Source organism: Lynx rufus, unplaced genomic scaffold (assembly GCF_022079265.1).
Source record: "Lynx rufus isolate CCGP_SWC_20201006 ecotype Redwood Valley unplaced genomic scaffold, mLynRuf1.p SCAF_2, whole genome shotgun sequence".
Lineage (NCBI taxonomy): Eukaryota > Metazoa > Chordata > Mammalia > Carnivora > Felidae > Lynx > Lynx rufus.
Genome location: NW_025814834.1, coordinates 9,867,802 through 9,883,058, shown reverse-complemented (window position 1 = coordinate 9,883,058; position 15,257 = coordinate 9,867,802). Strand labels below are relative to the sequence as shown.

Below are 15,257 nucleotides of genomic sequence, written 5' to 3'. Positions count from 1 at the left end.
GCCCCCAAACCTGATGGCTCCTGAGAGTTTGAGAAGAATGAGATGAGTGAAGTGTGTTCACATCCAGAACTTCAGACTCCTGAGTTTTCACCAAGACCCCTGAGGTCTGGTTTTGCCAGGTGAGCTTGGCTGCCTGAGCTCACGAGGTCCGTGCAGCAGTGAGACTGACCATGACCGCAGTCCCGGCTCTGTCCGAACCAGCTCACATATGGCCAGAGGGACTGACAGAAATCACGGCAACTGAACGGTCGCCATGGAGGGGAGAAGGTGTTTTGTGAAATGAGAACTAAGCCTCCGTCCCGGATCAGAGGCATTTAATTTGGCAATGCCTGGTTCACACTGAGAGTCACTCATTCTTCTGGCTGGAAGAAAAGCAGGACTCACTTGATTTGCAACTATTTCAACCTTCTCCGAAAAATTCAGTTGTAGGCTGGAGTCCAACGCTCAGACCTCACCGTTAACAGCCACTTAGCATCACCGCAAGGGCAGCCAGCGATGTTTCTACTCCGACTTGGTAGAGGGCTCCGCTCCCATTGCTATCGCAGGGCCACGTGCGTTCCCGCTGAGCCCTCACAGTTGATTTCGAACTTCATGTGAATAGCTCACTCGTATCAACTGTGCATCCGCAGCGAGCACACAACCCACGGCGGTCCGGCCGCTACCGTGGACAGACAACGGCGCTGGGTTACGTGCTCAGCACGGCGTCCCAGGCCTGAGCTGCCTACGCTGCGTACGTTTCTGGCCATCTGTTCTACTTCCCCAAACTCTGCATTCCAGGATGTTTGAACCTTTGGGAAAACGTTCTTGAAATTCCTCTGAAAAGCTCTGCTTCCCTCCTCCCCCTACCCCCACTTTTTTTTTTCCTACGTTACTGTCGGCTGAAATTTTTCTGGTAGGAGTGAACGTGGCTGCTTTACTCACTAATCGGGTTGGAACCAGGCTGGATCTGAGTAAATCCAACCTCGGTCTGGAAGCATCAAGAGGATCTGCACCAGGTGGCCGAAGCTGTCACCTCCAGTCCTGGCATCAGTCACGAGACCCTCACGAGCTATCACTTTGCCGCATCCCAGAGTCCCGCCGCATGAACCATTCACTATGCCAGCTACAGCACAGCTCAGAGAGGAGCTGTGCACCGGAAGATGCTCGATGGAATGATCCCATCAGCCCCAACAGGTGCATGACCAGGGACACATGCACACAAACTGCCTGCTTATGGGTCTGCGAGACCATTTGTATTTAGGTTTCAAACTCAGTTTGTTTAAGGTTTTGTGTTTTCCACAGTGTGTTTGCATTTACCTGTCAATTGTAACGTAGCCCTTGGAGCTAGGGAGAGAGGCTGGACTTAAGCAGCTGCACGGGGTCAAACAGACCACCTGTGGCCAGGATGAGACTAAAACCAGACCCAGCAACAACCACCACTCCACCGAAGGAGACACCATTAGATTTATAAATTTCATTCTAGAACACATTGCCTAGATCTGTTTTTTAATTTACCTACGTGAACGTAGCCAGGCTAGTTCATGTGTTCACCTATATTATTTAAAAAGAGAGTGAGTGTGCGATGTGTGGACATCAGACAGCTAGATAACTTTTGAGACCATCTGCTGCTGGACTAATTGAGAGGAGGGCTTTCAAATTACCTGCTTCTTTCCATAGCTAAGAGTTATTTGGACAAGCAAGGCAGTCAATGAGATCGCAAAAGATTAAGAGCTCTCATTAAACTTCAGAAGAGGACAGCGTAGGAAAGGAATGGAAAGAAAAGTTCACCTCTTTCATAGGATCTGCTTGCTGAACAACCATTAATTGGGCACCTACTATGTGCCAGGCATGGCACTAGATGCTGGGATAAAGAGCGAGGGAAAGTACACAGTTGGCTCCTGGAGTTCCCCGTCTTTTGAGGGGTACAGAGACCAAAGAAATGATCCCAAAGTAGCTGTAGACATACAAGTGTGCCAAGCCAATCAAGGACCACCTCCACGGTGCTACCGGAAAGGACAAGGAAAATCTCCATCTAATTGGGGAATCAGAATTGCTCTAGAAGTGAGGGTCTGTAGGAAGCTGGGCTCTCCAGGTAAGTAGGTAAAAACCAGAGTTGAGGGAGAGCAGGGGGAACATGGTCCCAAGAAAAGACCCCGGGGAAGGGGGGATGGTGGGGAACAGGACAAGAGACTGGAAGGGCGACAAGGTGGCTGCTCGAGGGAGCGAGCCAGGGGTTGGCTGAGTGAGGAGCTCCCTCCCGCGGCCCCACAGGCAATAGTGTGGCCTTTGGTCTTCAGTTATAAATGCAATTTAATAGGAGCTCAGCAGTGGCAGGGAGAGAAACTGGTGGAGAGAAGGGTCTGAGTATTCAGATTTGCACGTTGAAAAGATGCCTCTTCCAGATGCAACCATGTGGATGAATGAGTTTGAGGACATTGTGCTAAGTTGAAACAGGTCAGATAAAGAAAGACAGATATGGTGTAAGCTGGTTTATATATGGATCTAAAGAAAAAAAAAAGCTGAACTCGTAGTAACAGAGAGTGGAATGGTGGTTAACAGAGGCTGGGATGTGAGGGACAAGGGGAGATTAAAAAAAAGAAGAAACAAAGAAAGTAGAATGGTGATTGCCAGGGCTGGGGGAAGGGGTCACAGGGCTTAATGGGGACAGAGTTTTGGTTTTTCAAGATGAAAAGAGTTACAAAGATGGATGGTAGTAAGGGCAGCACAACAGTATGAATGTACTTGATATCACTGAACCATACACTTGAAAACGATTAAGATAGTTAATTTCATGTTATGTGTATTTTGCCACAATAAAAATAACTGGAAAAATTAAAAAGAAAAAAGACCATATACTTTTAGAAAACAAAAAGAAGGGGCACCTGAGTGGCTCAGGTGGTTAAGCATCTGACTCTTGATCTCAGCTCAGGTCACGGTCTCACAGTTCATGAGTTCAAACCCCACATCAGGCTCTGCACTGACAGTGTGGAGACTGCCTGGGATTCTGTCTCTCCCTCTCTCTGCCCCTTCCCCGCCTGCACTCTCTCTTGCTCTCTCAAAATAAATAAATGAACTTAAAAACAAAAAGGAAATAAAAGGTGCTTCTGGCTGCATATAAAGAAAGGGTTTGATGGGCTAGATTGGAAGCCACGTGGTGTTAAAACAATGAGGTAGATCTGCATAAACCAACATAGACAAATATTCTATATATTACAAATATCAATATGTTGTTAATCATAAAAGCAAGATGCTGAACAGTATGTATAGAATAGTTCCATTTTTATGGGAGGAAAAAAAAGGACTTACAATATTGACCGAATGCATCTCGAAAAATAAACAATAAATGGCTAATAATTGTTACATTTGGGGAGTGAAGCAGAGGTCTGGATGAGAAGGAAGGTTAATTTTATTTTTTTAAAATATCCTGGTTTATACAAAAATGAGAACCAAAGAACCCAACCAACATAGCCATGTGATGAGTTTCTTCAACCATTATGAAATTCCATGCATTTTGGGGAGGAGGATCCCAAGAGGGTCCCCTCTTCCCTCGGTTCCCGAAGCAGCCTGTACAAAACCTACAGAAACCCCACCACCTATGATGAGCCACCCTTGGATTATGATGAGCTCCTGAAGGCAGGGGCTGCTTTATTAACCTTTACATCCTGGGTGTAGTGTTCAGTGTCGATAGTAAGAGGCCCTTATTAGTTGAATTATAAATCCAGGATGGCCTACTTGCCTATTTGTAGAATATCATTAATTTAATAGTTGAGGCAGAGATTCAATTGTTCAATGCACTTACCTGTCCAACTGTCAGTCAGCGAGATTAACTGTGACGCTAACTGTAGAAACCTCACAGTTCCTACACAGATGACACAAAACACCACTATATAAACATTTATAGGAATTATGGTTTTTTAGACCTTGATTCTAGGAAGGCAAAATTTTTATTAAAAGCCAAAGCCAAAATTGTTATCAGTCTCAGGTGGCAAGAATTGAGAGCAGACAAATTTCACTAGGTTGTTTTGGTACTTTCCAGAACTTAAGGTTTGCATTTGCTTCAGGGTACATATAAAACACAACAACTATTTAAATGATCCTTTTAGATAGTTCTGGGTCAGTTTTCTTGGTGGTTTTGATCAATCTTTGTGGTCTGCTAGATTTTTACTCCTTATTACTGACTAGGGGACAGATAATAACTCTATAGGGGCAAGTTTCTAGGTTAATCGATGTGTAGTGAAGGAGAAAGCTGTGCTAAAATCTGAAAGGCGAGCACTCCAGGCATAGGGCAGCAGATAGGTAAAGGCCTTGAAGGCAGGAATGAACTTGACCTACCCAAGGAAGTGAAAGCAGGATGATGTGGCTGAAGCAGAATGAGCAAGGGAGGGAGGCAGGCGATGTGGCCTCCAGAGGCAGAAGTGAGGCTGATGGGAAGCTCCCGGACCACCTCTGACAACTCACAGGCCTCCCTGCTATGGAGCCTATGTGGGCTTATGGTTCTCCCTCTTCTCTGCGTACATCTGAGCTTTCCTGTTGAGATCTACCCACCCGACCTTGCACCATCCAGATACCCTCCTCTTGGTTTCTGGACACTTGAGAAGATCACAGATGATTCAGCGTTAGAAAGGGACCTCAAAGGGATGGGACCTGAAGCCTCTTGAATCTTCCCTGGCCACTCTACTTCCACTCCTGGTCCTTAGATCCATCCCATTTGATTCAGACCCAGTTCTCTAGACACTGGCCATCAGCTACATGTCACAGCAAACCTCAAATGCACATTTTTCATTCTGACCTTCAGGTCAAGGATGGAAGCATCCAACACTGGAACCCAGCTGAGCCTAATCTGTGATGACACTGATTTTAGCGCCTTTGGTCTAATGGAGAGGCGGAAATGAGATTACCAAATGCAAAGTGCTATTCTGGGCAAACGGGGAGCCCAAGTGTGGGCCAAGATGTGTGATGGGCCCCCTCACATCCAGCCCCTCAGTGTGGCCCATGCCCTTGGCACTCATCATCCAAAAAGACAGTTGCCGAAGGTTGGTCCTCCCAAGGAGTAGTTCACGGTACATGAGCCACAGTAAACTAGCATTTATTTAGTGCCTCCTGCATTGCAGAAATCTGCACATATCTGCCTCCTTTGATCCTCACAGCATTTCCCCATCACTGTCTTGTAAGGTGAGAATGATGAGACTCCGAGAGATACATTTGCTTGTCCAGGTTACACAGCTGGAGTATGATGGACCTTGAATTTGAAGTCAACTTCTACACTTTTCATTTTCCATTCTTGTATATCTTTTGCCTATATTATCATCACTGGAATGAAGTAAAATTTAGATTTTTTATAATTATAGGACTTCACTTAAAGCTTCTTGAGGGCATCTTGTGTGTCCCTGACTTCTTATCCATACTTTCTTATATATTTATCTTCATAATTAAGATTTAAAAGTTATAGGAGTACCTGGGTGGCTCAGTTGGTTGAGCATCCGACTCTTGGCTTTGGCTCAGGTCATGATCTACGGTTCATGCGTTCGATTCCCACCCCCCCCCACCCCGGCCCCCGTCTCCCTCTGTCTCTCTCTCTCAAAATAAATAAGTAAACTTTTTTAAAAAAAGATTTAAAAGTTGTAAGTAGATATTATTTTGCCCTAAGGCACAAAATTTGTCATTTCTAACAGAATTACCAAATTTTAGAATGAAATCTGGCCCCAGTTTACTGATAAGTAAACTGAATGTCAGCATGATTCAATGCAGCCACATAATCAGTGTTATGCCAAGGGAAGAACCAAGGTCCTGCTGACCTAAGTTTGGGATGCTTTCCACAGACTGGACTTAACATCTTATACCTACTCTTGCCTTAACATCCTACACCAGCTCATAGCCATTAGCATCCCTTTCTAGATCTTTCCTCAGCACAAGAGTATTTCCCAACCATCTTCGGCAAGGCCGGTTGGTCCTAAGACCACGCTGTCTTGGGGTGCTTAGGAAAGTTGGTGACGGAGAGACCTAAAAATAACTACCTTCTTTCCCTCTCAGTCTCTCAACCAAAAGCAAAGACAAAGAGTGAGCTGGAAGGAGCCCCTATAATATTACCGGTCACACTGATATTGGAGAATGTGACCTTCCTCCTCAGACACATGAAGAATGAGACAGGCCCATGCAGCCATAGGCAGTGCTGGACCCCCTAGGAGAGCTTATTCTTGAAACACAGAATAGAGGAATAGAGGTAACCAGCAGCCAGCCCTGGAAGGAGACAGACAGACAGACAGACAGACAGACAAATGCGGCTATCTATATATATTTGCCTCCTTCCAAACTCACACAATAGATGAACTATCTCTAGCTGAAGAAAAGATGGGGAGGGATGAGAGAGCCCAGGGGGAGCTTTTATGGAAGATCCACTGTCCCGATGAATTTCAATTAGAAGAAAATACGTTTCATAGTTGAATTTTTAGCAGTTTCCAAAACAATGGAAAACCCAACAGACACATTATTTTTAAAAAATTTTTTAATGTTTCTATTTAAGAAAGAGATACAAGTGGAGGGGCAGAAAGAGAGAGGGAGAGAGAGCATCCTAAACAGGTTCTATGCTGTCAGCACAGAGCCCAATGCACAGCTTGAACTCACAAGCCTCGAGATCATGACCTGAGCCAAAATCAAGAGTCGGATGCTTAACTGACTGAGCCACCCGGGGGTCCCGCAGATACATTATTTTAATACATATCTTGATTATGACATTTTCAAACTTCTGGGAGCTCATCTTTAGAGAACAATTTGCTCTCAGCAGCTCAAAATATTTTTTCGGGTTTTCTTTTACCCTCATCCTCACTGGACTATTCTCCAGGCAACCGAAGGAACCTAATACGTTTGAAGACACTTGAAGACATAAATGCAAAGTGAATTTATATTCTGTGTGCTTTTTCATGTTTTTAACACAAAGCCTCTGTTTTCTGATACGATTCGAATGCTTCTCAGTTAGGCACATTTTTGGCTGTCTGAGCAGCAGTGAACTTTGGATGACATCTGCACATTCGTATCCCAGTGGAAAGGCTGGATTCAGGCTCAGGAAGGAAGGGGGAGGGACAGAAAGCAATGAGCAAAGGTACTCCTCTGGGACTGGCGTCAGCCCTCTGGCCCCACTGCTCATCTGTGGGTGACGGAGGCCACCTGGACACGGTCAGTATCCTCTTGGTGCTAAATGAAAATGTGATGTTAAAAACAGCAGAAATACTTACGGATCTCGCAGTTTGCACCCACCCAGCCGTGTGGGCAGTGGCAGGTATAACCGTTGGGCTGGTCCAGGCAAGTGCCAGCATGGTGGCAGGGGTTACTGTCACATTCATTTATGTCGATGTCACACTCTTCACCTACGGAGGGAAAGAAAAGTAGCAGTGGGACAGCTGGCTACACTACCAACTCTGTCACATCCCTTCTCTGGCAAAGCGGAGATCTGAGGCTGGGACCATGGTCTCCAGCAATGGAGCCCAGTTTGCCGTGTATATAAAGTGCAGAATCGTCCCCAAATTCCAGACAAGGGACCTTCTGCTTAAATAAGAGTAAAAAAAAAAAAAAAGAAAGAAAAGAAAATAGCACTGGTAGAAAGAATCTCCTGTAGTCAAATAGTTAACTGAGGTTGATTCTCATCTCTGAATACACCTTTTGAGGTTTACTGGAAAAGTGGACTGAGGTTCCTGATTTTATTTAAGAAGTCTATTTTATTTTGAATTTCATCAGCTGACTCTTCTTATTTATTTTTCTGAAACTCCAGAAAGCCGAAAACTCACAGTTATGATTTCTTTCTTTCTTTCTTTTTTTTTTTTTTTTTTTTTTTGTAGCCAAGTGTTTGAGAGTGTGAGTATGGACACGTGACTATTTTCTGGATAGTTCTAGGGCACAGCTGTGTGCCTAGCCAAAGTCATTTATGAAAACTCACTTCACTTTCCAAATCCCTGGCTGTGTTTCTGGGAATGATTGAAATGCACAAGATGAACATCAGCTCCCCCTTTAAGAAAAGACAGTTCTGAGGTCCACTTTAGCCTACCTCTGACACAATCTTCTCCGGGAAATGTGGCCCCAGGAAAGCCACGTTCATTCCAGTCTGCCTTTCCCCTCATAATGAAAAACGTGATCTGGAGCTCCTGACCCTGCCCAGACCAGATACTTTGGGACATCCTTGACCCCATTAGCGAGAGCTTGGTTTAAACCAACAAACCAGAACATGGGCTGATGTCACTGGTCCAAACACCAGCTTACAGGAAATAGCTTGTTATCACAAGTTACACAAACAAAGCCATCGTCACTGATTTTAAGCTATACTACAAGTCAATACAAAATGGGTATGCGTTTCAGACTGAAAGGCATCTCATCAGATGAATGGAAGGGGATACTTCCAATTGAGGCAACCTTTCTTAAAAGTTTGGAAATGAGAAAAAGAAAATTTCAAAACGTATCTCTATTTGCTTAGGTACATGTAAAACGTGGTAGTCAGGGGCGTCTGGGTGGCTTAGTCCGTTAAGCATCTGACTTTGGCTTAGATCATGATCTCACGGTCCATGAGTTCGAGTCCTGCATCGGGCTCTGTGCTGCCAGCTCGGAGCCTGGAGCCTGCTTCGGACTCTGTGTCTCCCTCTCTCTCTCTGCCCCTCCCCTGTTCATGCCCTGTCTCTATCTCAAAAATAAATAAACATTAAAAATTTCAAAAAAAATGGTAGTCAAAAAAACAAAACCAATTAAGAAAAAAAAAAAAAAAACCCTGTAGCACTGCTACAGTCATAGAGTAGAGCAAAGGAGCAAAATCAAATATTTTGTCCGTTTTCAAAGGCAATGTTTCAATGTACACTTGGGTAATTACTTCCAGGCTTACTTAATTAGTATTACTCTTCTATCTGCTACCGGTTTACCTCGCATTTATAAATCCACCGTATGTCACTCCCGGCCCATTTCAGAGGAGGAATCTCACATTGAAATATGTCATGTCTGTTTCATTTCACACTTGCTTCTTACCTGGCATCTGACGGTTTTATTTTTAAATAAGTAAAATCTGTCGAATAAAACATTTACTACTTCAAGGCCCTGCTAGGTTGATTATAATTCAGTAGTGTCTAAGTGAATTTGTTTCCTGCAATAAATACAGTCATTTACATCAATAGGAAAGACATGAAATTGATTGCCTCTCACTAACCTATTTCAAAGGTTGTCTTTCTATTAATGGGGCAATCGCTCTGGGTGGAAAGGGGCACAGACTGAACGATTACAACCGGCATTACATGGTAGGCTAGTTGAGGAGACACATAAACAAGAACGTGCTGGGAAACATTAAAAGGATTAGATCAAAGGCTTTCACAAATATATACCTCAGTATTACTTTCCCACCATTTAGGAAGACAAGCTTAATTGAGGTATTTATTAGACAATAGCTGTCTTTAGCTCTGTTACCTTTGCAGCTGTAGCTGCAGAAACAGCCCGGCTTCATGCTTTTACCACGTCGCAAAACTCAAAAGCTCCACTCCACTCCACAAGTCCAATGTCAGTGCCAAACCCTTCCAATCCCCTAAATTCTGGGAAGTCCTAGAGCTAGTCTGGTCCATCCGTTCTTCCTCGGGTCCAGAGCTTTTTGGACCAGGGAGGTAAATGCCAAATCCAGACTAGTCCTGATGCATGTATTGGTTCTTGAATCTCCAGGGGGCGTTAATGTAGTTGGGAGAGGTCCAAGATCCCTAGATTAGTCTCCTCCTGGGACCCACTAGATTGGAAGGATTGGACAGGAGTAGAGAATGGCAGGGGAAAATAGAACGAACTGTTAGATATCAATGAAATATCTAAGACCCAGGATCCAAAGGACTGGGCCCCAGAAAGAATCTCAAGCCTATCCCAGTCTGGATTTCTTCACCCCAGTGTCCTCAGAGCCAAACTGGGGATTACATGATACTAGCTAATGATATAAACTCCATTCCAGTCTAGGGCCCAAATAGCCAGCAGCTACTTTCACAGCATATGTGTTCTGGCCAAACCCTGGAGGGACACATCTTGCGCAGATATCTTTAGATTACTCCAATGGCCTATCTTACAGACTGATGCACCCGTGCTTCTAGTTCAATCAGCTCTCCCCCCACCTGGCTCTCAGCTGGAGGCCTTCACCATGTCATAGGCTGGCAGTAGGAATGTGGGGTGATTTTGATGATGGAGCCCCTCGAGAAAAATTTTTGGGAGTCAAGGAAGACTCCCAAACATGACTGCTCTTCTCTGCCTTACAATGATCATGCTTTCTGATGCTAGTCTTAAGCAAAGTATTTGAAGATTCATTATGAATTACAGAGAGCAACTTTGGTGTATATATATTCATTTGTATGTAAATCATTTCTATTTCCCCATAGTAAGAGTATTATGTTTTTATATGCACATCACCACCCCACCATTCCATTGAAGCAATATGCATTCTGACTTATATTAGAAGAGCTCTTAGTATATTCTATAACCTTTCCTTACTCATAGTTGACTTAATAAATCTTTATGCTTTTGCTGGCTTGAGCCAGATGACTTTTTTGTTGACTCGCTTACTTTTTTTTTTTTTATTTGAGTTGAGGAAAAATCAATTACTTTTAAATCACTGTTGTGCTTGAATAACATTTGTAAAGAGAATACATAATGAAATTTCTACTTGACTAAAGCTGGAAATCATAGTCTGAACTTTAAGTCTTTTACAATTGCTTTCCAATCTACTACTTTCTAAGAGGCAGTCTACAGCAGGCATCAGATTTGATAGTATTTATGCAAAGTTACAAGTGTACTGTTTAATTCTGTATGCTTTACTCAGATAAATTAAAGTGAAAGAAAAAAAAGTCACTGCTACCAGTAAACCCTTAGATTAATACAGCCCACACAGAATCAGATCAATAAAAATTATTATAATCATAATACCTAGTATTAAATACAGAGCTACTGTGAAATACCTAGTACTAAATATAGAGCTACTGTGTGCCAGGCACTGGTCTGGGTACTTTAACTATAACTCCTTTGTGCTTCACAGGTATTTTATTCCAGATGAAATGAATATTAAAAATTATCTGGGGTAGCCTGGGTGGCTCAGTCATTTAAGCGTCCGGCTCTTGGTTCTGGCTCAGGTCATGATCTCACGGTTTCGTGAGTTCGAGCCCTGCGTCGGGCTCTGCACTGACAGCATGGAGCCTGCTTCAAGTTCTCTTTCTCTCTTTCTCTCTCTGCCTCTCCCCCACTTGTGCTGTCCCTGTTCTCTCTCAAAATGAATGAATAATCTTATAAAAAGTTAAATAAAACAAATAAAAATTATTTGGAACTTCTTCTGCCACGATGGGGTAACTGAAGCCTCTCTTGGCCTTCCGCTGTAAAGTGGATGAAACATACATATTTCAGGAAAAACACTTTAACACATTAGACAACAGGCAGGGCAGGACTGTGACTGCGAGAGAAGGCCAACAAACCAGCTGAGTACCAGAATCGTCCTGGCTTTCTGCCTGGAGCCCATTTAGAACACAGTGTTCCACTGAACTGAGGAGAACCAGAGTTTGTGGAGGACAAGGTAGCTGCCATTTGTAGGACAGACTCCAAAGAAGACAGAGCCAGTCAGAAAAAGAACATCAGAAATACGCCGCGTCCCCTCGAGTGTGCTGCTAAGTACTGTGCGTGAGTAGGTTGGAGCTCCACAGGCCCAGCAAACGAGATGAAAGACGAACAGTTCCCAGAGCCCACGGAGGACTGGGAAGTAAGTGTTCAAAGTCTCACAAGTCAGAAGGCAGGTATTTCACCCATCACCCAGTGCTTCAGTGAGGGAACGGTCACACCTCAGTACTAGGGCGCAACTATCCCTAGAGAAATGGCGACCGCAGATCGACTTCCCCAAAATAAAATAAAAAACAAAACACTTGAAAGGATCCATCAGGCCAGCAAGTAACTTACCTACCTGCCAGAGAAAAAGGTCAGCACATAAAAAAGAAACACAATAAACCCAGTCACTCACTTTAACTCACAAAGACCATCCATCCACACAACGACCACTAGCTGTGCCAAGAAATAGGAATACGTGACCCGTAACCAGAAGACGTATCAATCCAGAGACGCAGATGCAGAAATAATAGATGACAGTGAGTAAACACGGGATTTGCTCAAGACAGAAAACACGAACGAAATGAGGACAAAAATGAAAGATATAGAAAAGAACAAAATGGAACTTCTAGATATGAAAAATACAATATTTGAACTTAAAAACAAAACTGAATGGTTTTCATAGTAATTTAGACTCTGCAGAGTGAACCAGTATACTTCACAACAGCAACAGAAGCTAAACACACTGCAGCTCAGGGAAAAAAAAATTATGTTAAACTGAACAGAGACTCAGCGACCTACTGTACAATGTTAAGTAGTCTAACAGATGTAACTGGAGTCCCAGGAAAGGGGAGTGAGGCAGAAAATAATATTTGGTGGAATGGCTAAAAAATTTTCCAAATTTGATGAAAGTATAAAACCACAGACCCAAGAATTACAACAAACCCCAAGCAGGATAAATACCAACAAAATCACATTAAGGGGGTGCCTGGCTGGCTCAGCCAGTATGGCATGTGGCTTTTGATCTCAGGGTCATGAGTTCAAGCCCCATGTTGGGTGTGGAGCCTGCTTTAAAAAAAAAAAAAAAAATCACACCAAGGAACATCGCGGTCAATTTGTTTAATGCCAGTAATCAAGGAAAAATTCTAAAAACAGCCAGGATGAGACTTTTTCCAAAATGGTGAAGCAAAAACATTTTTTCTACTCCTCCAACGAAGTACAAGCAAAAACCCTTAACATGATATAGAAAACAAACATGAGGAGACCCTGAGGAGCCAGGAGACAGAAGGGCTGGGAAACTCAGGACCCAAGGAACAACATGGCAGTGAGCTCCCGAGCTTTCTTTCGGCTTCATATCCTCCAGACTGGATGCCGGAGAAGCCAGCAACCCAGAAGTGCCCAAAAGTGTGTGGGAAGAAAAGCCCCAACTACTTAACACACTTACAAATACTCCACGGATGACAGAGAAAATCTAAAGGCACCTAAACCAAATTAAATGACAATGAAATAGGACATAAAATTTGTGGGACACAGCCAAAGAACTGTTGGCAGGAGAATTTATGGCATTAAATACACACATTAGAAATGAGGAGGGGCCTCGAATCAATAATCTAAGGTCCCACCCAAAAACAACCTAGAGAGAAAAGAGCAAAATAAACCCGAACCACCAACTTCCCAAGATAAATGTGACACTGCCTTGTATGTTTAATTATACAAGGACTGGCCTACTTCACTGCACTCAGTCCATTAGGGAGCTTTTGAGCTCGAGAGTAAGTTTTGCTAAAATGAAAGAGTATTTGGTTCTGGGGTAGCAAGTCCAAGAGGGCAGGCAGTTCTTTTTAAGGGGGAGGGAAGGCGCTATGATAAACAAAGGTAAATAAGATTCTGTACTGTAAGACCTCTTAGAGCCTGTGGTTCCCAGACACCCTTTATGAATCTCCACACAGCATGTACCATGTCCCAAATTTGGCCACCGATGCTTTTTCCAAGAAGCATCTCATGGGACGAGTGTCCTGTAAAACATATTAACAGCACAGCTCTCCAAACAACTTTGGGAACCATCCTGTGGTCCTCTGCAGCCAGAACAGGGTTCTGGCTTAACAGGCTGAACAGAAATAGACATTCGTTGTTTCCAAAGACCAACTGGAGTGACGCCGGAGACTGCTTCACGGAAGGGTCCCACCGCTCCCTGTGATCGGGGCGAGTACGGTGAAGAAGTCCTAGGGGTCGGAGGGAGGGGGTGGGGAGCAGAGGAGACCAGGAGGCAGGAGACGGAGGGAAGGACGCTGCTGAGAAGCCCCTGACGCGGTGTTCGGGAACCAACGAGGGCAGGGCGGGAAGCGCCGGATGGTGCCAGACTGCGGGGTCCTTGGCAATCACACTGAGGGCTCTGATCTTTTTCTACAAACCAATGAAATGCCAACAGGCAACGTATAAGCGGGCAGCAAGGGATTAGATTTTCATTTCACGAGATCTCCACAGTGTGGAGGATGTGTTAGGGGTGAAGGTAAAGGGGCGTGGGGAGACCGGCTAGGGGGGCCGCGCTAGTGTGGGCAGGAGGTGAAGGCAGCCTGGCGTCAGCTCCGGGAAGTGAGATCTAAGAGGTTCTAGGATTCTTTGGTGGTTGGCCACAGGAAAGGGAGAAGAGGACGAGGGTGCCAAACGATTCCCTGGTTTCTGGCCGGGACAACTTGAGGTGCTGGTAATACCACTTAATGAGGTAGCCAACATTTAAAGAAGGAAAGGAGAAGAATATCTATAAGCTCAAGGTGCCTTTGAGAGACACCCAAGAGCGAGCGCTGACTAGGCAGTCGGAGACTTGCTCCATTTTCTGGAGAAAAGATTGCATTTTGTCTCCCATAAGATCACAAATGGATTAAAGATTTGCAGGCACAGAATTAACTCGTACGCTATTAGGATAATATAGGAGAATGTTTATAAGATCTTGACGGGTGGGTCTTTGTAACATGAAAGAACAGGAGAAAAGAAAGCGAAGGAAAATATCGAGATTTAATGGTATGAAAATAAAATATGGTGTATGAAAACAAAGCACTTTTTATATATTTAAAAGACAAATGGCAGTAGAAAAATACTTGCACCCTATGGAATATAAAATGTCATATACTTATTATAAAGGGCTATTGCAAATTAAGAATAAAGATTAACATAGATGTTAACTAACTGGAATTAAAATAAATACTTAAAGTAAAAGAAATTAAGGAAGGAAAGAAGGAGGGAGGGAGGGAGGGAGGAAGGAAGGAGGATTTACATAAATCATCTGGTAGAAAAGCAAAGAAAGGTATGAATAGGGAGTTTGTAAAAGAAGAAACACAAATGATCATTTAGAAGTATTAAATGGTATTCAATTTCATTATGAATCAAAGACCTGAAAATTAAGACAACACTTAAATGGCATTTTGGGCCACAGAATGACAATTCTCAGTATATGTGTGAAGACAAGAAAATAGATATTCCTGTATACTCTTGGTAGGCGTGAATTTGGTACGCTTTTTCTGAAGAGCAATATGGAAATATGTACATATTCTGCTGGGCCCTGGGACTCCATATCTGGGAAATTAGCTCAAAGAAATAATCAGGCAAGTACACAAAGAACTACATACATGGATTCTCATTGCAATGCTGTTTATAATAGAGAAGTTCTCAACTCCCCAAGAGCTGAATTGGTGATGAGTTAGAAAAAAACCAAC

General features: G+C 43.6%; 1 protein-coding gene across 1 annotated transcript in view; it reads right to left on the bottom strand.

Annotated features, from left to right (window-relative positions):
• DNER (delta/notch like EGF repeat containing) overlaps positions 1 to 15,257 on the bottom strand; it is a 317,674-nt gene that overhangs the window by 9,692 nt on the left and 292,725 nt on the right. The window contains exon 11 of the mRNA XM_047082312.1: positions 7,209 to 7,340. Within this exon, the coding sequence (XP_046938268.1) occupies positions 7,209 to 7,340 (132 nt within the window). The remainder of the gene's footprint in view (positions 1 to 7,208; positions 7,341 to 15,257) is intronic.